Source organism: Mesitornis unicolor, unplaced genomic scaffold (genome assembly GCF_000695765.1).
Source record: "Mesitornis unicolor isolate BGI_N332 unplaced genomic scaffold, ASM69576v1 scaffold37948, whole genome shotgun sequence".
Classification (NCBI taxonomy): domain Eukaryota; kingdom Metazoa; phylum Chordata; class Aves; order Mesitornithiformes; family Mesitornithidae; genus Mesitornis; species Mesitornis unicolor.
This window is the reverse complement of record NW_010203177.1, coordinates 23,634-47,838: the sequence shown is the minus strand read 5'-3', so window position 1 is coordinate 47,838 and position 24,205 is coordinate 23,634. Positions and strand designations below refer to the sequence as shown.

At 34.1% G+C, this 24,205-nt stretch overlaps 1 protein-coding gene across 1 annotated transcript in view; it reads left to right on the top strand.

Annotated features, from left to right (window-relative positions):
• Positions 1 to 202: 202 nt before the first annotated feature.
• Positions 203 to 24,205, top strand: part of MICU3 (mitochondrial calcium uptake family, member 3) — a gene marked incomplete at its 5' end in the record, with an annotated part of 39,184 nt that continues 15,181 nt past the window's right edge. Inside the window, 9 exons of the mRNA XM_010190625.1 lie at positions 203 to 356; positions 4,260 to 4,291; positions 5,108 to 5,186; positions 9,204 to 9,251; positions 10,625 to 10,707; positions 14,081 to 14,152; positions 15,482 to 15,520; positions 18,733 to 18,828; positions 23,600 to 23,700. Of these exons, the coding sequence (XP_010188927.1) occupies positions 203 to 356; positions 4,260 to 4,291; positions 5,108 to 5,186; positions 9,204 to 9,251; positions 10,625 to 10,707; positions 14,081 to 14,152; positions 15,482 to 15,520; positions 18,733 to 18,828; positions 23,600 to 23,700 (704 nt within the window). The remainder of the gene's footprint in view (positions 357 to 4,259; positions 4,292 to 5,107; positions 5,187 to 9,203; positions 9,252 to 10,624; positions 10,708 to 14,080; positions 14,153 to 15,481; positions 15,521 to 18,732; positions 18,829 to 23,599; positions 23,701 to 24,205) is intronic.

Here is a 24,205-nt window from a genome sequence, read left to right as displayed (position 1 = left end):
TGCTAAAACTGTAGAAGACTGAAAATGATAGCAGTGAAATCCTGATTGTAGTTTCTGCACTTACCATACAAAAGTATTTGGATGCATTTGACTTTATGAATTATCGCCTTTACAGTCACAGTTTCTTTATGGTGAATGGTACCAGCAATTGTAAGCCAAAAGTGTTTTCATACATTAAAATTGTTTCCTTCTGTCTTTGAAGGTTACAGAAAACAGATCAGACCTTGAAGATTTACACCTTTATGCAACTCCCCGAGAGCAACGGTTTCGTAGGTTTGCCAGTTTAGAATTTGAAGGACAGCTATATATGACTCCATATGACTTCATTCGGGCTGTCACAAATGATGAACCCAAACGTAAGCAGGAGTTTTATATTGATAAAATTGCTAGGGAAAATGCCAGTGGTGTATGTTATTTTTCCATTTGCTTTTGATTACTACTTCTGTTTATGATTGGGGTGAAAGGGTACTGAATTTTATTTTTAATGGTATCCAAGTGCATACAATCAGTATCTTGATTGGAATTAGATTGTAAACGTCTGTATAATAGTAATTAGTTTAACGTTCTTGTCGTAGAGATCACAGACAGCTCAAGAAGCATGAAAGACGAGTTCATTTGTACCATTTGCATTGACACAGTTGCAGTTCTGGTTTGCTGTCAAACTTGCCTCCTTCTCTGTATAGTTTCTGTGTGAAGAGGCAGGCATGATATGGTTTCCCTAAATAATTTAGGATAACGTTGTTTTGCAGTCTTAAATTATCATCTGCTATCTTGCTGAGGTTTTTTTGCCCTACAGAGATTTGATAACCATATCATGGCTTTCTAAATAACATGCTTTGAGTAAGCATTTCAGTCCCTCAGGGTTTACACTTTCCACACTTAAAAGTCGCCAGAGTTAGCACTATGTGTTAATTAAATTAATGAAAAATAAACTATCAACTGTAGTTCACTTATTGTAAAATTTCTGCTTTAAGTATCAAAGAGTGACTGAATAGTAAGTTGATCCATTTCTGATCTAGTTTGATTTCCCAGCCCTCAGGCTTGTAGTGCATTGGTAGCAGCACACAACTTCTGGGGAAAGTGAATATCTTTGCTCAGGTGTGACACGTATAATAACTCACCTTGAATGTTTCTTCCTAACGTCTCTACGCCACAAAGCTACTATACAAAACAGTCAAAAGCAGCTAAAACAGTCAGAGGAGAGCTTAAAGGTCTGTGCAGATGTTAGATATTTTCCCCCTTTTGTTCTCTTAACAGTAATGAAACAAGAAGAAAGAATTCAGCCTTGGCACATCAGTGATCAAAACTTGTATAACTGCTGAATAAAGATATTATCTTGTTGAGACAGCGAAGAAGATAGCTCTTAGATGGTGCAAACTTGCAAAACTTTGAAACTCTTACCAGAACGCAAATCTTCATTCTCTTCTTTTCGCTCTGCAGTTAAAAGAGAGAAGGCAGATTCCTTATCACCAAAGTTAATACAAATACATATCAGCACTTTATATCTACTTCCTCTGCACAGATCTCAAAGTCTTCCTTTTTTTGTTATTGTGGAATTAGGTTTCACCACTGTGTTCATGAAACATTTGTGCCATATACTGTTAAACATTTCTTTTTAGCTCCATTTTATGACAGTTTGACTGGTTTGACCACAGTGTGTATTGTTTGCTATTAAGATTTTATCCATGCTAATGAAATTTATGCTTCCTCCTCTCTTACAGCAAGTATTCAGATTTTAAAAATCAAACCAAACCAAAAAGTGTTGAGTTCACAAGGATATTCTGTTAATCTAATGCCAGAAGAGAAAAGCAATCTGAACAGTCAGGCACCCTTCTGAGTTCAGTGTAGCAAACCTCGTTTGTATGAAAATCCTTCCTATGCATCCAGTTCTTCTGTGAGACTGAAAGCAAAACTCACCTGGATGTCCTTTAGTTTTATAGATTGATATCAGAAATTACATGACTGAGATAATTATTTTAAGGGATAGTGTAAGAGGCTGTAACTAAGTAGACTTCATTGTAGTGGAAGTCATATTGTTTAGGACATTTGACAGAAGGCTGAGAAGTAGGAGGTAACAGCTGAAGCAGATGACCTGCAGATAACCACTTCCAGCTTCTGATCTCTGTCTGTGTTAATCTGAACCTTTGTACTACAGCTTTGTCAAAGTACTGCTTTGTCTGTTTGGGCAAGGCTAAATGTTTTGTCTTGCTCTGTTGAAGGTAGTAAGTTTAAGGAAGATGTTTTTCTGGATAAAATAATACATTCTATATGTCTTATTTTGTATTTTTGGATAATTTTGAAAATAAGTTGCAATTGTAAATTATTAGGTCAATTCAGGCTGACATACTAGAGCATCTCTATTTTCCAGGAAAAAAGAGAATGTGCACCTGAATTTTTTTATGGATGAAGACTGGAAAGGTCTTGAGTTTTGTCAAAAAGTAAAAATGCCCTTTGAAGAGTAATAATAGTAGCTCTTTACATCTGCTTTATAGAAAAGCTAATAATACTAGACCTGAAAGAGATTTGTGATGGAGTGAATACATCTATTGTGATTGATTTACTTTGGAAATCTTGTAAACCCTACAAAAGTCAAGAGAGTGTTGACTTCTTTTTTTGATTAAACACTGGCTAATATTGGAAGAGTATATTTTCTTTTATAAAATGTCACTTTTGACTCCAGGGATTTACTATAAGATAAATTCTATAATTAACTTGTTGCTGCTGCATTTATGGCACACACTTTCATTTGGGAAAATATATTTTTAACAGTCATGCTTGATGCATTTTTGTGATCTATGTTCATATATTTAGAAAGCCAATTAAGAGAAGAGGAAGTATATTTTGTTCCTGTTAGCTCTAGCTATAGTAATGTTAGCCTAATACTCAGCTATAAAAAGTATGTGTATACACATAAACTTGCTTGTCTACAAAGAAAATCTGTATATAATGTATGACATTGGGAAATTATCTGATCAGGAAGTTAGACATATTTATTCCACAAGTTTTTTTTATGGTAGGTTTTTTAAGTGGTAATTAAAATTTACAATTTGGTAATTAAATTTAGCAATTTGTATGGCAAATGAGGGTTTTGGGGGAGGGTTATTTAGTATTTTGAGACCACATTTTAATTGACATTAAAAAATTAAACAGAAGTATATGGAAATCTGTTAGCTCATGTTTGATGTTGCTTGATACATCTCCACCATAGTTAGAGTGGGATTTGTGGACAGTCTTGTTGCTAACCTTTACCAAGATGTAAAACTAAAATTCCAGTAAGTTTCTAAGCATAATCTAAAGAAAGACCATAGTGAGTAGTTTCTGTATCATGACAGTTATTTAATGGAGCATGGAGTTCATCATGAGGAAGGGATTCCTAACACTACAGAGTGTTTTGCTCTATAATAATGAGCCTTTATCAACCAAGAAGTTATGAAGTTGACCACATACTATGCTTCTTTTTGTACTATTGTGAATTCTGATATTCATGGTCCTTTATCTTAATATTGAACCTGTTCAAATATTTGTCTTGAGAGGGTGGCAATGAACTTCAAGTTCTGGAAATGACAAGAGTTGTGGACAGCTCTTGTTGAATGAGTGTACCTTTCTCTGCTCCTGCAGTCTGTCCTGTAGGGTGTTGGAAAGAAAGCCTCTGCTCAGTCTTACTCATCAGTTTTCAGTGTTAAGGAGCAGTTCTAGCTCTGAGCCAGAGGGTCCTCTGTTAAAACTGTTTACAAAAACTTGAGCCTGGCAGAGGCTGTAAAAGGAAGCATGAATCTGAGATATTAGGAAAGGCTGAAGGGAGTCTTAACACCTGGTGTAGTTTCAAGGAATTTTGTCTGTATTTGCTGTAAAAGGTATGAGTAGTCCCCTGCAATCTGCATTATAATACTACTGCTACTAAATAGTCATTTCAGAATACTTATACCACAGGTTAACCTGAATGCCCTCTATTCCCTGTTTAATGTTTTAAATGGTATGTTTTGGAGGTAGAAAGTCTTTTATCTCACTGAAGCAGAGTTAGATTAAAAACTATACTTCTGAGTTGGTTCTTTAAAGTTAGGATTTTCCATAGGTATTTAGCTAAATATTTTTTTTTTAGTAACATAAAGAGTTTTTGGAACCAGGTTGAAGATTAGCCTTATGAAGTATGGAAAATACCTCTTTGGCTAGAAAACACAGTATAGATGCAGTCGATGCAGTCTAATTTTTATGACACCATACTGTAATCTGTGCATTCATAACTTTGTCTTTTGTTGCAGGCGCTAAAAAGTGGCGATCACTTTCAAAGCAGGTGGGCAATAATTCCTGTGCTGTCCTATAACCATGGATTTTGATACAGTTACTTTCTTTCATGATGTAAACTTAGAGTCACAGGAGAAGTAAGGAAGATTTTTAATCTTTATTAAAAAAAAAGAGAGAGAGACTTTAATTTCTTCATTTTCGTCACTTCAGACTCAGTTGAATCCAGAATCTCAAAGACACTTGAGCAGCTATAACTGTTACGTTGGATTTACTGACTTTCTCAAGCCTCTGTCAGTTCCATCCTCAGCTCATACCTGACTGAGTTTCTTTAGTGTCAAAGCTGCCTGAAATACTTCTGCCACTCTCTCCTTTTTGTGATGTTTAAGTGCTTCTTAGTTTTTAATTTTGTATTTTTTTATATTTGTACAACTGCAAAAAGACTCTGTCTGTAGCCCTGTATATTCACGGGTGAAGTTTGCTTTAGCTGAGTGCTTTAAAATAACAGTTGCTTGGAGCTTGTAAAAAAATCTTACAAAATCCAGAGGGACTTTTCCATGGCTTCAGTGAATATGAGCAGTGGTGAGTAATTTCAGCAACAAATACATTACATGTCTTTCTCCAACTCTGCAAATACTTCGCATTCATGCAGATGAGCGATTTTTGGAATAATCATGTGTGCAAAATCTACATATGTGCTTGAGTACTTCCAAAGTCATTGTGGTAAACTGAAGTTAAATTAACCAGTGGATTTGCATGCAGTTCCTTGTCTTTCGTATTGATTTCCTAGCATTTACTCATAATCTGTTAACTACTTTATTAAATACTTTAATACATACTTTTGTATTCTCTAATTCTTATTTTTTAGGAACTGAATCAGATCCTTATGGAGACACCACCAGTTTGGAAAGGATCATCCAAACTTTTCCGAAATCTTAATGAGAAAGGTGAGGGTTAGGAATTTGTTTTTCTAAACCACATTATCACTTGTATTAATTTATTGTGGCTAAAGTGATTTTGTACTTTAATCTGAGTCACATCTTCAGAAAGATAAAAACTGTTTGTAGCTTTCTGCATTCTACAGCATGGAAAAGTTCCTTTTTAGTTTCTGCAGTGTTTTGATCATGCCGTCTTACTGCTGGCCTCTTCAAGTGAATTGGTATCTTGGAGTTTGTTAAAATGTTGTTTGAATGTTTGGAAGTTTGTTGTATGGAAGGATGACCTATAGACCATAGATAGAATATTCTAATAACATAATTTCTTTACTTTTTTTAATAGGTTCAATGACATGATTTTTAAAGACAGTAGTGTTATATTACAGAATAAGCATTTTCTTCTCAACACAAAGAGATGACTTCAGAAATACTATATTTTCCTTTAAATTCTTTGATAACTTTTAAAACACGTGCTATTGGTAAAGGAAGAGCCAAGAGCCAATTCTGGTCTTCTCCTTTTTTTTTTCCCTTTCTTAATAAGCTCTATCACTTCAAAAACAACAACAACAACAACAAAAACTCCACAGACAAAAAAGCAACCCCTATGATGGCTTGTATACAGACATTTAAGTTATTTATGATAAATAATCCACATATTCTTTGCTTATATTCAGAATGGCAAAGGTCTGGTGGAGCATTTTAAGTATTTTTAAAAGCAGCCAGAACTACTTGCTTTGAAATAAAGACACTTTATGAATGTTTAAAATAAGCATGCCAGCAACAAAATTCCAATCAAAAGTGTGCATGTAATTGATTAATCTAATTCAAATGCAGGTCAAATTAAAGGAGTAAGTGTGCATCTACTCTCAGAGGAAGGTGCCAGGCTCGAATCTCTGGTGCATGGAAGTACTCACTTTTTTCCCTGAGTCCACAGCCAGAACTCCAGAGGCAGAAAATGTTACATCCTTGCACTGTATTTCCCCATATTTCCTTGCTCTAGGCTGCTCTCTTTATACTCAGAGCAGCTGACTTTTAAAATATTAATTACATAAAAATTCAGCTTCAGAATCTGTTAAATCAGTACATTATCAATTTCAAAAAAACATATCTGTATGTGGCTTATTATGTCTAATAAAATGCCACGTGCAGTCTTGATTCAGCAGTATCTTCAAACTCAAAACTTACGTAAAAAGCTGGTAAAATTAGTAATAAACTTTAGCACTTACATAGCTTTTGAGCATGCTTTATGAAAAAGTGAGCTCCATTACCCCATTTTTTAGATAATATAAGAAAAGATGATGGGTCTTATGACTGATAGGGTCATTCAGAAAGCTAGTGAAAGGAATGGGAATAGAATTCAGGTCTCCTTAATTCTAATTTAGTGCATGGCATGAAAACTCCAAGATTAGTTTACTCATTTTCTTTAAAACATGCACATTTTAATAGGAAGCAAATAGCAAAAGCATACGTCCATTTATTTTGCCATAGATTCATTTAAATTGGATGAGTGATGTAGATTTAAGTCAGCTGTCCTTAATTTTTTTTTGTTTTATCCTTAAGTGACCTCTCTCTCTTCTTTCTGATCTTAGTGCAACCTTTTTTTCCCATTTAATCATTTCAGAGCCTCTTTCCCATAACACTCAGAGCAGTCAACCAGAACTGGCTGTCCACAGCTACAATATACCAGTACAAACAAAAGAAGAGAATGCTTTCAAGGCCTTGTATATTGCTCTCTTCATACCTGTGATGGACTACTTGACAATTGCACTTTCTTCCTCTGCTTTACGACAAAGAAGGTGTCATCAAACAAACAAAAATTCATATTTACATTTATTGACTGGCTATTAAAGAACATTTTACATCACTGAATGAGAACCTTTGAGGTATCTGATTTCTTGATAGCTGCTTGTCCAAACAGATTAGAGCAGGCCTTTGAAAACTAGTTTCTGCAAGCTGCTTTATAAAATCAAGAAGATAAAGCATAAAGCATGTGTTACTTAAATGCCTGCATTTAATCTTTGCTAATCTTTAGTGTGGAGCTAAATTGAGTAAAAGAATAGGTGGTATTAAAAATACTTGGTAGCCTTCCTAACTAGATCTACTAGCGGTAGTAAAATCTTGGGTTTGAAGCTTTAAATTTACTCTTGGATCAAAAGTTGGGAAAATACCTTTTTTTTTCCATGAATGGAATGGAATTTGGCAGGGCAAGGTTTCAGCTGGTAAAGGTTGAGGGGTTTAGTGATTCTTTCTAGTATGTGATTTGGTTCCAGAGAGAATTTACTTCTTGTTCCTTTGCATTGCCTTTGTATTCCAGTCTCAGTGATATCTATGGAGATCTCTGTGGTTGGTTATTTCTTCTTTTATGTTTGACAATAGGAGACCTGATCCTCTTGAAAGTGCTCCTCTTTCAGGACAGTTGGCTTTTAGAGAGGAGTACTATATGATGGAAGGTTTGGAGAAACATTTGGACAGATCCAAGAGAAATATAGTGGGATTTTCATATCTCAGCTATTCAAGGGGACAGAAAGTCCCTCCTGAGTATTATTTCAGGACAGAATTAATTTAGAACTTTTTGTGCTGTAAATATTAGTAGAAAATGCTGAAGTTTCTTACTTTGGCAGTGTTTAAAATCCTTACATTAAATGTGTTCAATAATTGTAATATCCACATGAATGGTACAATCTTTTGAGTTTTACTTGTACAGCTTTTTGAGTGAAAAAAATCAGACTACTATTTACATAGTTTGTCACGTATTCAGTTAAGTGAGATTTTTAAAGATATTTAAACATCCAAAGATGTGGCTGTTTTTAGAAAAACTTTTCGCACCTGACTTGGACTGAAATCAAGGAGACAGCCAGCAACTTTTGAAAATCCCACCTGATAGACATCTTTACTCTCAGGCATCTAAATGTTTGGGTTTTTTTTTACTCTTTTGAAATAGTCCAGTATTGTGGACTGACTTAACACTTCTGGTTCTGAAGGACAGCCAAAATCAGTTGGTTAGAAATCAAATCAGTGTTGCTAGTTCAGATTCAAAGAACATTAGAGCCAAAGGCTTTTAAGAGAGTTGCAAGTCATTGTTTTCAGTTGGTGCTGAACTGTAAGATGCTTCTATTCATTGGCACTATGGGCATCCTGCAAGGCTATCTTTTTACCCCAAAGCTAGACAAGCAGAAGTATAGCTTATGGTACTATTACATTTTGTTACACTATTTGGATTTTGACTTCAGTTCTAATTTAAATTTTGCCTTAATCACTTCTGAACAGAAAAGGAAGTACCATCCCGCTCTGTGATTTTCTTTTGACATCTAACAAGAGATGAAAAGCTTACAATGTATTCCTTACAGATCTTCTGCATGTAGAAGAGAAGATAGTACAAATATCTCTGAAAGGCCTTAAAATATTTTTAAACATTTACGCATTCATGTAGTAAGAGTTTTAATATAAATTTCAGGTGACGATTATGAAAATGTAGATATAAAGACAACTCAAAAGCCCAAATCTATGCTTTCATGAGTAACTTGAGGCCAAGTTTTCAATTAATACAGGATGTGCACTTACAAAGCATGTAGTAAAGTCGAGAACTGTATTCAAATGGTACATATCAGGAAGGAGCACTGTTAGTGTTCTCAGAGTAAATGTTCTCATACTGGTAGAGAGTGTTGTCATGAATTAGGGGGTTTTTGGAAAGAAATCAAATAAATAATTTATATTAGCCTCTGAGAATCGAGCCATCTTCTGTTTAATGAGCCATTTTCCACTGACTGTAGTTGTTTATTTTCCAAATTTAATGTATTCCTCCCCTAAAATACTCAAAACCAAACCCAAACAAAAACCCCTACACCATAGAACAATATTTTAAACAAATAACTCATTGACCAGGTTGAATACAGTCACATGCACACAAGTATGACTATGCGCATGCACACGTACAATAATTCTCCTTACACATAGAATTTATATTTTCAAGTTTAGGATGTGAAGACAAGGTGAAACTAAGATGGCATAACTTTTTTTTTTTGTCTTCAGGTGTGATATCTTACACAGAATATTTATTCCTCTTATGTATCTTAACAAGTAAGTATTTTTGGAGCATAAAAACCAAAAAGTTCCTTACAAATTTCTAAGCCCTGAGTGTATTTCTGTGTGTTACAATACTCTCCCCCTCCCTTCCCCCCTGCATATCCCAATATGGAAGAAAAACATGCATCTCTAGGTCCATTTGAACCTCTTCTGTCCTACTGGAAGCTTGTGTTACTTTTTATTTAAGTGCTTTATTATCTAGAACACCTTTTACTGACTTGAGAAAGCTGAGCCATACACTTCAGCTAAACCCCGGTTAAGAGCTTACATTTATTTTCTTTGAAATTCCTACAGAATTTCTATCTGAATTTATTGAAGTTCATAAAGGACACTGAATATAGGGAGAAAAAAAAGATGCACATTATTACTGGTTTGTTTCACTTATTAGTGCATAATGGGTGACATCAATGAGACGACGATAAAACATAAATTACAAAATCTGTCAAACTAAAGTAAATGTTTATTTATCTTAGAAAACACTAACAAAAGTGAATACTTATTCTTCTACCACCTCTAACTTAGAGTAAACTAAGCCTGATACAGACTTTGTTTTGATATTTTATGAGGTCTTTATTGGGAAGGAGCATAGTGTTTTACTTGTCTTTCATTTGTATGTAATTAAAGCATTTCTTTTGGATTCATTAAGGTTTTTTCCAGACAGTATGTGGATTCTTACTATGAATCACAGCAGGAACTTGACCCTGTACCTTTACAATACCTAACTGTTGGATATTCTTCCATCATTTCTTTGTTATCTGGACTAAATTTTGACCATAATTCATCCATAGAGCAAGTCATGGAGTATCACCAAAATGTTGCCTAAGGGCTTCACTTACAGTTACCTTCAAAGTCCCCATGTTTTTGAAATAATTTAAAATTCTAACCCGATTGACTTTAAGCAAGTAAACAAGAAAATTCTGGGTCTCTTTCAACATATTTGTTTTGACCAAAAGCTGCATCCTGTACCTTTTTTCCAAAACATTTTAAAGTGTTTTTTAGAATGCTGTTGTTTACATAGAAAATTTATTTTCTAAAAATTTGTATTTTATAACATAAAATGGACTCTAGTTATGAACTAACACTCTTAACTACCCAACCAGTGAGATACTTTTCTTCGGTATTTCATGCTCTATTTCTACTGTCTGTTTCCCCTAATATATGAAATTGTGAGCACACCTTCTGTTTCCATAACATGGCTAATACTCTTTTACAGATTATATGATTTGAATTTAGTATTTACAAAAATGTACTAATTTAAATTAGTTGAGGATATGGGTTTTCTAAACAGATACCAAAAAATTTCTTAGAGCTTTATGTTTTCTTTCTTTGCAAGCAAATTTATACTTGAATGGGGCTTTTTTTGGCAGAGCCACATGCTGGTTTTAGAATCGCCTTCAACATGTTTGATACTGATGGCAATGAGATGGTGGACAAAAAGGAATTCCTAGTGGTACGTATATTTTCAGTCTTTGAATATTTTGATGTAATCTTGAAATTCATTTTTTTGCCTGGATTGTGATGCATGTGATGTCAGAACATGAGCTATTCTTCACTGAATGTAGTTGTTTATTTGCCTTATCTAATGTGAATAGTAAATGTAATGTATCTGGTAAATAGTAGCTCCTTATTAGAGTGTATGGGTGTGTTGTATATAATTATTTTTGAAGCTTAATTCCAGTTTTTATTCTGGATCTTTTTAATTGCTACTACATTTAAAGATAATTGGGCTATTAAAGGAATATTGCCGTATCAATGGTCAGCGGAATTATTTAACTGCCATAATGATGGAGGGCCTCCTTTCCTGGGTGACTGCTTCTTTGTCATTCATTCTGCTTATGATCCCTGGTGACCTGAAAATATTGACTGACTTAATGTGACACTATCATTTTGTTTGGACAAGATAATAAAACATACTGTACATATATCTAATTCTGCCCATGAAATCTATACGCTGAAGCAGTTTGCTAAGATGAGGTTCAGTGATTTCCTTTGAAGGAGAATATTTCTGAAAGCAAAATTGACTTTGAGCCGAATCATTTTCATATGCTTTGGAACAGTTGGCAGGACATCTAGAACTTGGCAGTAGTTTTGTGGCATCCAAGGTTTTGTTACATTACAAATCTGAATTACAGTATTTTTCAAACTAGAGCTTTACTCAGGTTATTGCTTGGAAAGAGCAGTTCTGTGAATTCTTCTTACTAATTATTTAAGCAGAGAGTTTATTTTTTTCCTGCTTAGAAATTTAAACAGTTCTGAAAGGTCCAGACTTTGAAAGAAAAATTAGCTTATTTCACATCTCATTGAGATTTGTGCATTAAGAATTTGGCACTTGAGAAAATCTTCAAAAAGTCTTCAATCATCCACCATATTTTGATTTTGATCATGATGAAATTGATAATTGCATCTTAAAATTTGAGCATTTAATCTCCTGTGTGCCTGGAAGCAGAAGACTGTAGGTGCTGCCATTTGAACTATATCCAGCATTTGCAAAATACTTGTGCATTGATTATGGTCATCTATCATAAAATTGGAAGTATAGCTAATGCTATTTAGTTTTGCAAATAAAGGGACTTTGTAGAGATTGGTGTTATGTTCTTATGTTCTCATGTTATGAGAATCTTGAAGAGTATGTGTAATGAAGAGTTGAAAAATACTTAATTTTTCTGGTAACAGCTTTAGTGTAAAGTAACTCCATGGTGTTTGTACTTTCCTCTTTGCTTATGTCATAGGGGTAAGGTCAGGGAACAGAAGGATTGTGTTGCCTGGCTACAGGAGATCTTGTTTTTGCTGCTTTCAGTAGTCAATCTCATTATCCTGTTTCAAACAATGTTCCTATGAGAGTACTCCTAGATCCTTTTTGCATTCACTTTTGTACTCGCTGGTATCCTGTAGCACTGCTTCTGAACAAAAGATCCATTTCCAGAAGTTTAGTGAGTGCTTTAATGATGAATGCAACAGAATCCTACTCCCTTTGCCTCTGTGGCAGGGGAAATATATCCAAGGATGCATTGCTTTTTACTGATCTTTTTTGTTTTTTTCAATTACTGCCACTCTTCTCTCCTGTTTGATGCCTTGTCACTTCACTTTTCACAAGGTATTTTCTTTCTACTTCTCTCTCTGCATTTACCTTTCTTCTTTCCACAGTTTTGGGTTGCAAACTGTGTAATACTTTAGGCCATCCAGCCAAATATCCTGTCATGACTCTTTTCTTGTCAGCATAGGTTACAGTAATTTGTGCCTGTAGGTTTGCAAAAAATTCAGAAACAGCATACCAAAGTCTGTACATTCAACCCATACTCAAAATTAGATACAGTGACACACTGTATTTTGGTCTGTATTTGCCTTATAAGCAACTCTAGAACACAGTAGTCAATTTTGCAAATTCATAAAAAGTTATTTATAAATGCATTGACTTTTTAATCACTGAAAAATGTATTAATTTATTTCAGTGTTGTCATAGTCCTGCAGTAGAGCTTGCTGATCCCTTTGTCTTAGTCATCTGCCTTCTCTGAAATATGGTATTCCTAAATTAAATTTGAAAAGTTTGCTTGCAAAATTTATCACACACACTTTGTCTTTCACATTCCGATCCCTAGGGAGCCATGTGTGTGTCATTAAAGTATCGGGTTTTTATCAGACTTCTGGTAGGTAAATTCGAGTCTTTGAAACGACTGCCACAATTGTTTTTGTATGCTATGATGTTTATTTCTGAAAATACTCTAGATAGGACAGATTTGTCAGCCACATTGTTTATTCTTTTTCCAGCCCACTTTGAGATTAGCAAATGCTACAAGTGGCGGTACAATATTTTTACATGCAGTTTTTGAAAAGCTGAAGTTCACTGGTAGAGCTGTAGATGGCATCATAGTTAATAGTATTTTCTCTTGCTGTGAAGAGCAAACGCTGTGACACTTTTTTCTAATGGTTTGGGAATATTAATAAGTATTACAATAAATATAAATAAATAAAACAGATACTTACAAAGAAAGATTAGTACAGACCAGTTCTTACTCTGAAGTCTTTATAATAAAAAAAAATGCTCAAGGATCTGTATGTTTTAAGTCTTCTATTTGAGGTTTTCTCAGAAGTCATGTTTAAAGCTTTTAATGTAGAGAAAGTTGTGCAAGGGGTATTTTACAAGACCTGAAGGTATTCTTTGAACAGACTTGAAAAAAAAGGGTACTCGATAAATTACTCTTGAGTAGTAGTTTGTTGCTGCTGAAGGAGAATGTTTCACCCCCACCTGGTGTTTCCACTCCTCTCTTGTGCCAGCAGAAGTAAGAACTGATCTGGTTGGAAACTAATAGTATGAAAAAAAGATTGATCCAGCTGAACATAGCCACCCAGATACTAATTAGTACCCAACAAGAAAGGATGTGCCTAGAGGTGGTGAAAAAGGCTGGAACTCCCCCTTTTTATATAGGCGGGGTTGGCTAAAATGTAAATCTAAACCTAGTTTAGGTGATCCTGCTCTGGCAGGGGGGTTGGACTGGATGATCTTTAGAGGTCTCTTCCAACTCCTAAGATTCTGTGATTCTGTGATTCTGTAAAGCTAAAAAGAATGTTCTTAGCATTGTGCTCCCAAATAGAATTACTAGCCTTACTTTGTAGAAAAAGTATTTCCTTTTTTCTTTCTGTATGTGATGGTTAAGGTCACAGAAGGAACATCAAGGCACAAATATGAACAATAAATTATTGAAGCACTGGTATTTTAGTAAAGAACTACATTTTAATACTGTTTGCAGTGTTCCTCACGATGAATCATTGTTATGTGGGTGAAATAATCTGAAAACTGAATATGAACAAAATGCTTTGTTTTTTAGCTACAAGAGATTTTCAGGAAAAAAAATGAAAAGAGAGAAAGAAAAGGAGATGAAGAAAAACGTGCCATGCTGGTAAGTAGAATAGTTGCAGCTCATAGTTGGTTGTATTTGCTGCAGGACAAAATTGTGTGTGTGTATATATCACTAACCACTTTCCAGTTTTTTTAAACAATACATATAATTAAAATAGTATGCATAACTTTATATACAGAAAAAGCCATATTTAGCCTAAACTGCAGTTATTGGGGAAAAAAAAACACTAAGTGGCCTACAGAAAGGAAAAATTAGTGTTTAAATACTGTATTACATACTATGACAGTAGCATTGATTCCATTTGGAGTCGATAAATCTAGGAAGAAGTGAACAGTAATCACCCAATGTTACTGTCCTATAGGAGTGAGAGAACTCGGTGCCAAGAACAAACTATACTCCTGCTCTCATAACTAACTGACGCTGTTCATACAGACACACTGATTCTGATGCTTGTTATTAACACAGCAGTTTTAAAATGTTTACAAGTGAACTTAGATTTATATTCAATTTTCTGGTTGTTGATAAATATTGCTTATGACCATCGCAAAATAGTTTTAGTTGTTTATATTATCTGAATAGGTTTTTGTGGACTATTGAATACTCATTGTTACATAACATCAAATTTGCATTTATTACGTGCATAAGAAAGGTAAGTCAGAAATAGACACATCTGTGGTGGTTTGTCTGGAGGATGGCAGCAGCAACAGGAACCTATTTTACTGTTGGACAAGTAAAAAACAGAGACAAGTCTCTGTCAAGCCCACAGAAAAAACCATGTTCAGTTGCAATTTGTGTATTTATGGCAAAAATTCCTTATGATAAGAAATGTTTTGACATATATTGAAAGCTTCTCATAGTGCGCATTATCCTTTTGGGACCATAGATGCTTGATCTCAGATCTTTGTCCCTGAAACCATAGGAAGTTTGAATTTCAAGATTTAATACTTTTTAGACTTTCCCTGGGCACAAAAAGGGATCTTTTCTTCCCACCCAGAGAGGCCTTTCCTTCTCAGCTTTTCAAAACTGTAGGTCAATTGTTGAATCTTTCACACACTGTTTATTCTGAACAAAAGAAACTTAGACGCAAACAAAGAGCTTTTGGAAAAAGTTAAAATTGCCAAATGGAACATTTCTGCTGAGAGTAATCTCTACAACTCTGTACTTCTCTTTTGCAAATTTGAAGAATGACGTTGAAGATAAACCACTTTTTCTTCACTGTAATTTTAAAAACAAACAAACAATAAAATCCAATCATATATAAAATAAAGATTTGCTAGTCTTAACCTATTCTGTTGTCTTTTTTTTCCCTTCCCTTGGCTTCATTCTGACATGTGATACTTGGCTTGACCCGTTTTTGCTGTATGTCAGCGTCTTCAACTTTATGGATATCATACCTCTACTAACGGTGTATGTACTCTAATTATTTTCAATTTATGCAGTCTTCACCAGTGAGAAAATTTACTATAGTTATCTTTTTCATCAAGTAAATTACTTCTGCTAATCAGTAAAAATGTGATGGATCTTTACTTGGATAAAAGATTGTGAATGCTTGTTGCACGCATACTGAAACTGGCAAGCCTACCAGGAGGAAAGGTTGCTCTCTCTATTTATGTAAAATGAAGGAAACAATATTTTTAAGGGAAAGGACAAAATGTATCTCAAGAAATTATAGACTTGTTTTCAATTAAGGTATGTAAATGAAGTCATCCTGCATGAGTCATTTGATCCAGGTCTATCTGGTCTCTTTGTATATAATATGAAGTAATAATTAAGTCAAACGAATCCTTCACCTCTTTGTCCCTACCCCCTGCAGAAAAAAAGAAACCAGAAGAGAGCTTTTATATTTTTGTGCTTCACTTAAAGAACAAATAAATAAGAATTTTCAGTGCTGAACTAGAATAGGATTTTACAGAAAGTAGTCCCTGTATTATGAAGGTTACAGTAAACTTACTTTCAATCATTTTTGAGGAGTGGGGGACAGAATCAGCTGGAGAGAGATCTGGGTTTTTTAATGTCTTCATTATGACCTGATTAATTTTTGGATTACAGCAGAAGTAAAACTGCTGTAAAAAAAGATTTATTTGATGTTAAAATAGAAGAATCAGACTTGTTTTGGTATAATTATTGTGATATTTGAAGTGAGGGAATTAGATGATCAGTGAAATTCCAGTTTTAAAGTCCATTTCTTCATATGATCATTCACAGGAACGCAGAGATTTATTTCTCGTGAAGCTAGCACATACAATTTGGGCAGTATGCAGGAAAGAATTCTGTTGAATGAAAAGGTGCAGTGACATGATATATATGCTGCAATGTTGTGAGAATAATGTAGTAGGAAATGTGAAGCTTTATGATTTAATAGGTTTTAGATCAAGCTTTACTGCAGTGAAAGATGCTGTACAATGGTCGCCATATTCCTGTGCTACCTCCTATTTTAAACTGAAACCAAACTAGTTAGGCTTTCCTACTCGTATAATAATTTTCTGCTTTAGAGAAAAAATCTCTATGTAGACTCCAGCCATGTCCAAACTCTTTATCAAGATGATACCCAGGTGCACATTGTCCTTTTCTACCCTACTACTACCTGAAGGGAGATCTCCATGGAAAGGAGACTCAGATGTACAGGAGGAATTAATATTAGCCGATAAATATATATTTTGGGTTTCTATTTCTCCTACTGAAACAAGAAATGTAGCAGCCTTTTCAGTTTCCCTTTATGTCCTGGGGAGCTGAAGATACTTAAGACCAAGGAGATGCAACCCTAAAATCTTGGGGTTAGTCCAAACTGCTGTGTTGGGCCCTTCATTTCATCCTTCAAAAGAGTTCTAGTTTTTTGACAAGGTCTATAAGCCATAGAATGCATACAGTGAGGTTTTAAATGGGTTAAATATTTTTGTACTTTCATTTGCATAGGTTAATTATTTCAAGTCATGTTCTGGTGCATACTGCATTTGTGTATTAATGCTGCTTCTGCATGTCTTGCATGAGTGCTTTCACTAGCCAAATGCAAACCGGAACATGATAATTATGATGAGATGTGTGTATGGAAAATAAAATGTGCATGCCTATAAGTACTAATTTCATTGGCAAAAGTAAATCTCCAGTAAAAGAACAAATTCAGTGAGTACTTAAAATAGATAATTACAGAATTGTATGCATAAAAGAATGAGGTGTTGTTCATTCCCATGACCCAGTAAACATCGAAGGAATAAATAAATGTAAGAGAGAAACTGCTAAGGACCTAATCCTGTACACATGAAGTAAACAAATTTTTCTGAGTTTAGCAATTTAGGGAATGAATGGAGTTACATGAGAGAATACTCTGCCCACAACACAGGAGCTGTTTCTCCATAATAAGAGAAAGATAAAACCAGACTTTTTCAAAAAAAGAAACAAAAGTATAATATAGTTTAAGCATGGATATAATTTCTGTTTGTCATGTTTCTTTGCTGACAATTTACAGAAAGAGCTGAGCTGAATTGGTTAGTGGAGGAAGTATGTCATAGAATTTGTAGAAGCAGTACATGTAATGTGTTGACATAATATAGAATACATAGAGACAATAAACCTTCAACTCTGTACAGTATTCTTTATGATAACAGTGTGGTTTTACACATCACACAGCAGCAATGTGTAAATCTTCCAAAAGAACAGTATTTGCTAAGTAAAAAAAAAAAGGTTTTATTTGTAGTTGGAAGTTTAAACTCATTCCGTCTTTGTCTTGCCTGCTCAGATGGATGTGAGTGGGGAGCCATGAAAGTAGAAGACCTAGTTTAGATTAACTTGTGGAGAGAAAGGGTAAAATTAATTCAGTTGCAGTAACCCTAACCACATTCAAATAGCCACCTGCTGTCTTTAGGATCACCTCCCCTAGATTCTTTGGAGAAAAAAAAATAAAAAAAGAAATGCATAGATCTTCCAAGACTAATTGCAAGATAAAGGAAGGCCTGTTTTAATAAGGGGAGGATTTTTCAGGCTTCCAAAAATGAAACATTTCAGAGCAAAAAGGTAAGCGTATTTTTCTTGGAGAGACTGAACACCTGTTTTCTGTTTAAACGAGGTAAATTTGATCATCAGATGTGTACAGTGTTATTCTGATAAGTATGTTACAGTTCAAGTTAGACTTTTGTTTTTGCATTTCTTTATTGATGCTAGGATGTCATACTGATCATTGAATGAAATTAATTTTATATAACTAGTTGTATAGTCATATTTATAATTTGACTAATGAGAAAACAAATTTTATATGTATATAAATTAATATTTTTTGGCAAACAGAATTGTTAGAAAAAACATCAGCAAAGTACTGAGTTTAGATGGTCAGTTTCCCATGAACTTTTAATAAATATTTTCACATTACACTTCCTCAAATTTATTTTGTTTGTCTGGTGATACTTTCGGCACAGCCAAGTTATGAGTAATAAGCAAATAGCTGTAATAGGCCAATGGTCCTTTAATTTATGAAGTGTCGTGTTAACCGTGTAGAAATTTCTCTGTGTAGAAGTAAAAGAATCAAGCCATGCTTTTGAAGATCAGTTGGAAAAGATTTTAATGTCTGTAAGTGGTTGTTTTATTGTTCTTTGATTTTCAAACAATTGTACTTCTTGAAACTTCTGCAGGTTCTTAAAACAGAAGGAGAGGACCTTGTCCCCAGAAGCTACTGGGATACTTTGAGACGTAGCACAAGCCAAGTACTCTTTTCAGACCTTGCGGAGGTACAAGACAACCTCTGTGTCTGGTCCATAAGCAAACTGCTATTTTATTTACTTCTGTTCTGATTATTTTCCTATTTTATGCACTTTGTTTCTTCTCTTCCTTTTAATTACTTTTTAAAAAAAAACAAATTGAAATTTCTCAGATGAAATGGATTTGGTTCTGTGCAGTGCCATAATTGAAAGTTTTAATTTCCATGTAAATTACCTTTTGAAAGAGTTGAAAGATCAAGTCCTCAGTCCCTAGTATAAAAAGCATTTTCTAACACTAATAATGACAATACTTCGCAGTTAGAGAAGTAGTTTAGGAAACCTTTGTCATTTAGGCTTTGTCCAGTGATAGGACAACTTTAATCAGAGTTTCAGCTCTTTTAAGCTTTTAATCTTTAGGTCCTTAATGTGCTTTTTATGTACGTTATCAGAGCTTATTTCCACAAAAAACAGTATCACGTAAAGATTGTTTTAATTGTTGGATCAAACCAGGACTGGTTTAAGGTAACCAAAACATTAGTCAGTCTCTTTTAATATTACACTCATCTGTCAAATTCATTTCCATAGTTCTTTAAATTTTAATAAGATTTTTGTTTCATGATGTGCTTTCAGATAATTGAGCGAGACATTTATTTGTATTGGTCATTAAGAGGGTCACAAAAGTAGATCATTTAGGCTTTTCTGTGCCTCATACAGTGAGGGCGATTGCTCTGCTGGTTGTGGTATTAAAGGACATACAGCGGCTCCCCACTGACTCTGGTCTCAAGTGCCATGCTTCATAAGCAGGATCATAATGAGTAAAGAACAAGGAACTGAAACGGACCTCCAGGGTAAAACAGTCATTTTCTTTGCTTCAAAAGCAATGTGCTTCAAAAAACTCCATGTTAAAAGTAATTACTGTTTTGTCCTTGCTGTTTCTCTGCAAAAGCTATTGAATAACCTGAGAACTTGGATGGACTTTTTCTAATTTCCAGGCTAAATTTACTGATAGTCCTGTTATACTAGTCTGTTGTCTCTTAATTTTCGTAGGGCTTTTTCTTCTTTAGCGTTCGTCTTCTTACTCTTGGTTGTGCTTATAAACTCAGTCATAGCCCTCAGTTTTAATTATCATGCCTAAGCGTAAGAAGGTCTTTTGAGTTTTCTCTTAAAGTAGAACCTACATTTCCCAGGTATCAAATAGGCCTTCTCTGTACCTTTCTCAGCATGAATTCATTTGCCTTTGAACAAAACAAAGTTTAGTTTTACAGAATTGTGTTTTATACCGATATTTATAGCAATATTCATAGTAATAATACATTAATAGTAATCTTGCCGTAAAGAAGTATACACAGCCTTTCTTTCCTTGCTTTTAAATTGATGAGCTCCTGATCTCTTAGTCCAGTTATTAGTCCATATTTATTACTCCAGATTTTAAAACCTAGAACATTAGTATTCTTGTCTAGCTAAAGGAAACATAGAGGGGAGAGAGGGCCACTCTGCATTGACTGTTTAAGGAGCTTGGGGCACTGAGTTTTCTGAATTAACTGCCTTCTTAATCGACAGTTAGCTGGCATGAATTCAGTCCCAAGTATAGATGGGCTTAAGTTTGGTAATCTCTACACACCTTTAATTTAAAGAAAGTTTTTTTACATCTGATGTCTCAGACTAATATCTGTAACTACAATCTAATTGAAGCTTAACAGCAGCTGTACTAAACACTGATTTAATTTGTCTGTAAAATGTATAAGAAGTCTCTCTGCTCACTTGTAAATAATTTCATGAAGAAAAACTGTCCTACATTTGCTCCAATGACGATTTATCACTTCTCACTATAATCATCTTTATCTTGCTTGGTTTAAGTTTGAGCCAGCTGACTTTCATCCATATTCTTATCTCTCCCAGGTATTCTTGCATCTGTACAATATTATAGCCATCTGTTCTAAGAAAGTGGCATAAAGCTAGGTGACACTGGAGTCTGTGTTGTTTCATGGCCTTTTGACAAGTCCTTGTGTAAGCTGAAAAAGAGAGTCAATAAGGTCCCTTGTTGTGGGAATCAACTTACAAGGGCTCTTTGGAAGGAAAAGAAGTTATTCATCACATCCAGTTTCTTTCTAGGACAGTTTGCAGTACTGTTTCTGCTATTCCTAATTTACCAACTACACCATCCTGTTGGAATATGCCAGTTATCACTGAATTCAATTTGTGGGTTTTTTTTCTTAAATTACTAAATGAAACTGGAAATCACTAGATTTATGATCACTATTGAAAAATCAAGGACTTGCAGTAAGAAAGCTCTTTCTAATTCAAAGCACAATTTGCATACTTCATTGTCAGAATATGTTGCTACAAATGGACCATCACTCATGAGTGTAACTTACTTTTAGTCAACTCTTTTTAATCAAAAGCTTGAAATTAATTTTGCAGAATATAAAAACAAATAATTTACTGCTTTTCAGGTTAGGAAATTGAGAGGAAAAGATGTTGCTATTAAGCAGCAAGCCAATAATGTGACTATCTTTCCTGTTTATCTCTTTACTTGTATTTGTATTACAGTTAGTGTAAAGAGAAACAAGGCAGAGATTTATTCCCATTTAAATGAATGCAAAATATATTAGATCAAAATAGAGGCTCATATTTGTATATATGGAAGCAGGTGTGGTCATTTCATTTTCACTGATATACACTTCACTGAAATACAAAATAAATTTTATTATGAACAATAAAGAATAGTTTTAAATGATTAAAGCTTTTTGTTTTTATCCTTACTCCTCAAGAGAGAGAATTTATTTAATGCTATCAATGCAGAAGGAGCAGAGGAATAGTTTTCAGTTGCCTGCAGTTCTGCAGAGAAGCATACTGGGTTGAGTTTCTGGGGTGAGGTTTTTGTTTGGGGTTTTCTCATTTAGTGAGGCTGACTAAATGGGAATTGTAAAGACTTACAGATTGCATTTTTTAAAATGGTTCTTTAGATATGGGTGAATGCAACCTAAGTCTAAGGTTTTGAAATGTTTTTGCAAGATGGAAGGCTGTAATTTAACATTTGATATCTTTTCAGTGTACTTGAGGGAAATTGTTTGAATGTGCTTAGGGATTTACTTGCTTAAAAGACATGAGAAATCAGAGTATCTGCATTTCAGCATATTGTGTCCTGCAATGGAGGATAACAATATTAAAAGATAAATAGTGATTACTTTTCTGAATTAGTTTGCTCACTTGAAGAGCACAGCTGTATTAATTGAAGGACATGAAATATCTCTCTACCTATATATACATTATGTCATCTTATTTCTCCCTGGAGAAAAATATGACAATAAAGAGGAAGCTAGACTACATGAAATACAGTCTTGAGAATCCTAAACTGATTATACTAATGTACAGGAAAATCCTTCTCATTTCTTTAGTTCTTGGATTTTGGAAGGAAAGTATTTGTGTTGTTAGTTTCTCATGTTTTTACGTGTTGCTGATACATAAATACTCTTAATGGATATTGCATTTTGTATTTTTTTTACAAATCAGAATGTAAATTTGAAATTAATATATTCTGGAGAAGTTAAATTATTTTTCATGGTGCATGATGTTGAACTACTCCATACTGTTCAAAATTTCTTCCTAGTTTCTTCATTTAGAGATTCTCCATCTTATACATTTCTAGCCTTTTCAGTTATGAAATAAAGTCAGACTTAAAGGACTGAGTACAGCTTGCAGATTTGTATATGCAGAACTTTAGAGATCCATATAAACAGTTTTCTGTACTTACAGTTTATCCCATAGGTTTATATCTATCATTATGGTGATAAATTAGTACTGCTATATCTCCCAAATACTTACTAGGTTGCTGTACATTGTATTGTGTTTTGTACTTTAATGGTAGAGTCAGCAGCCACGCTTCCGCAAAAATATGTTGTTGCTGATGGACGGTAGCTTGCCGAGGAAGAACAGAGACTACTGGCTCCCAGTCTTTGCTTTTCATAAGATCTTGCCTTTGTAAGAAAAATGAGAGCTCAGACAGAAGGTTCTCCCTAGCCAGGAGACTAAATATGTTACTTTTTCAATCTCAGATGTTGGCAGATACACGTTAATGCCAGAAAGACACTGCCATGGTGGATTACTATGGCTTATGACTTACTTATTAAGGAAAAAGTATTAGTGCATGTTCAAAGACTCCTGTTTTATGCAGAGACCACATACTCAGTAGATGAGGAACATTCTTAAGAGAATGAGTAAAAATATTACTTTATTATTTCAAAATTTCTTGCTATTCTGTTGTTTTAAATCTATTTAGGCAATAAAGTTTAAACTGTAGTAATCTACAACTTATAGAAAAGAATCATATAAAGTACACCTGACTGATGTGAGTGGTTTTGGAATGCAATCCTACGGTTTTGAAATACAAAATAAGAGTACATGAAGTAATGTCCTTTAATTTCTTTGGTTGCATAGTAGAAGGGAAAGGAGATTGTGTACAAGGAGAGTTATTGTTATGGTTTACCTCAACTGGATAGAACACTTTTTTTCTTAAGTTTGTGGTTTTATTTTTTCATACTTTGTCCCCCTTCATTGCAGTTTCCATTATATTATATTGTTGTTTTAAGTGTTTTCTTCTAAATTAACAACCTAATGCTGTTTTGTGTGAAAATTGCATGACTAAATTAATTAAATGGATTTTAATACTAAACTCTTTTTTAAGACTGTGAATTTGAAACAAACTCTTTTAATGGAAATGTCTGTTCTAATGATACACAGATTATACTTCTGTAACTGATCCAATCACGGCCTTTAATTTTTTTTTATTCTAATATTTAAGCGTGCTGATGATATTTCAAGTTCACTGTCAGATACCACACTGCTTGTACACTTTTTTGGCAAGAAGGGAAAAGCTGAACTGAACTTTGAAGATTTTTATAGGTGAGTCTCAACTATGTTAATTACTGGTAAAAAAATATTTGCATGCTTGTTCTAATTAATGTGTATATTACTGTACACACAGTTTATGCAGACTTGTAAATAAAAATACTCCCAATACCTATTACCTTTCTATATATCACTTTATTATGTGGCCTAATAAATCAGATGTTTGCAAAATATTTTGCCTTAAAATTATGTATGTCATGAAAAGTATTCAGTATTTCACATAATATAAAAGTGAAATCATGATGTAAGTCCAAAACAGGAACCCGAAAAGAAGGTACTTGCTCAAATGGCATCTAGTTAAAATGTCCATCTATTCCTGTAAGATGTTGTGAATGGTAAAGAGGTCAAGTTTTATTCAACACTACTTTACCAGTTCAAAAAATCATTAAACTATGGACTGATGAGGGAAATACTATTGTATGTTTACCTTGCACGTATACTTTTGCCTAGATATCCTTCTGATTTGAACTCCTCATAGTTCTTAGAAGTCAAGTTATAT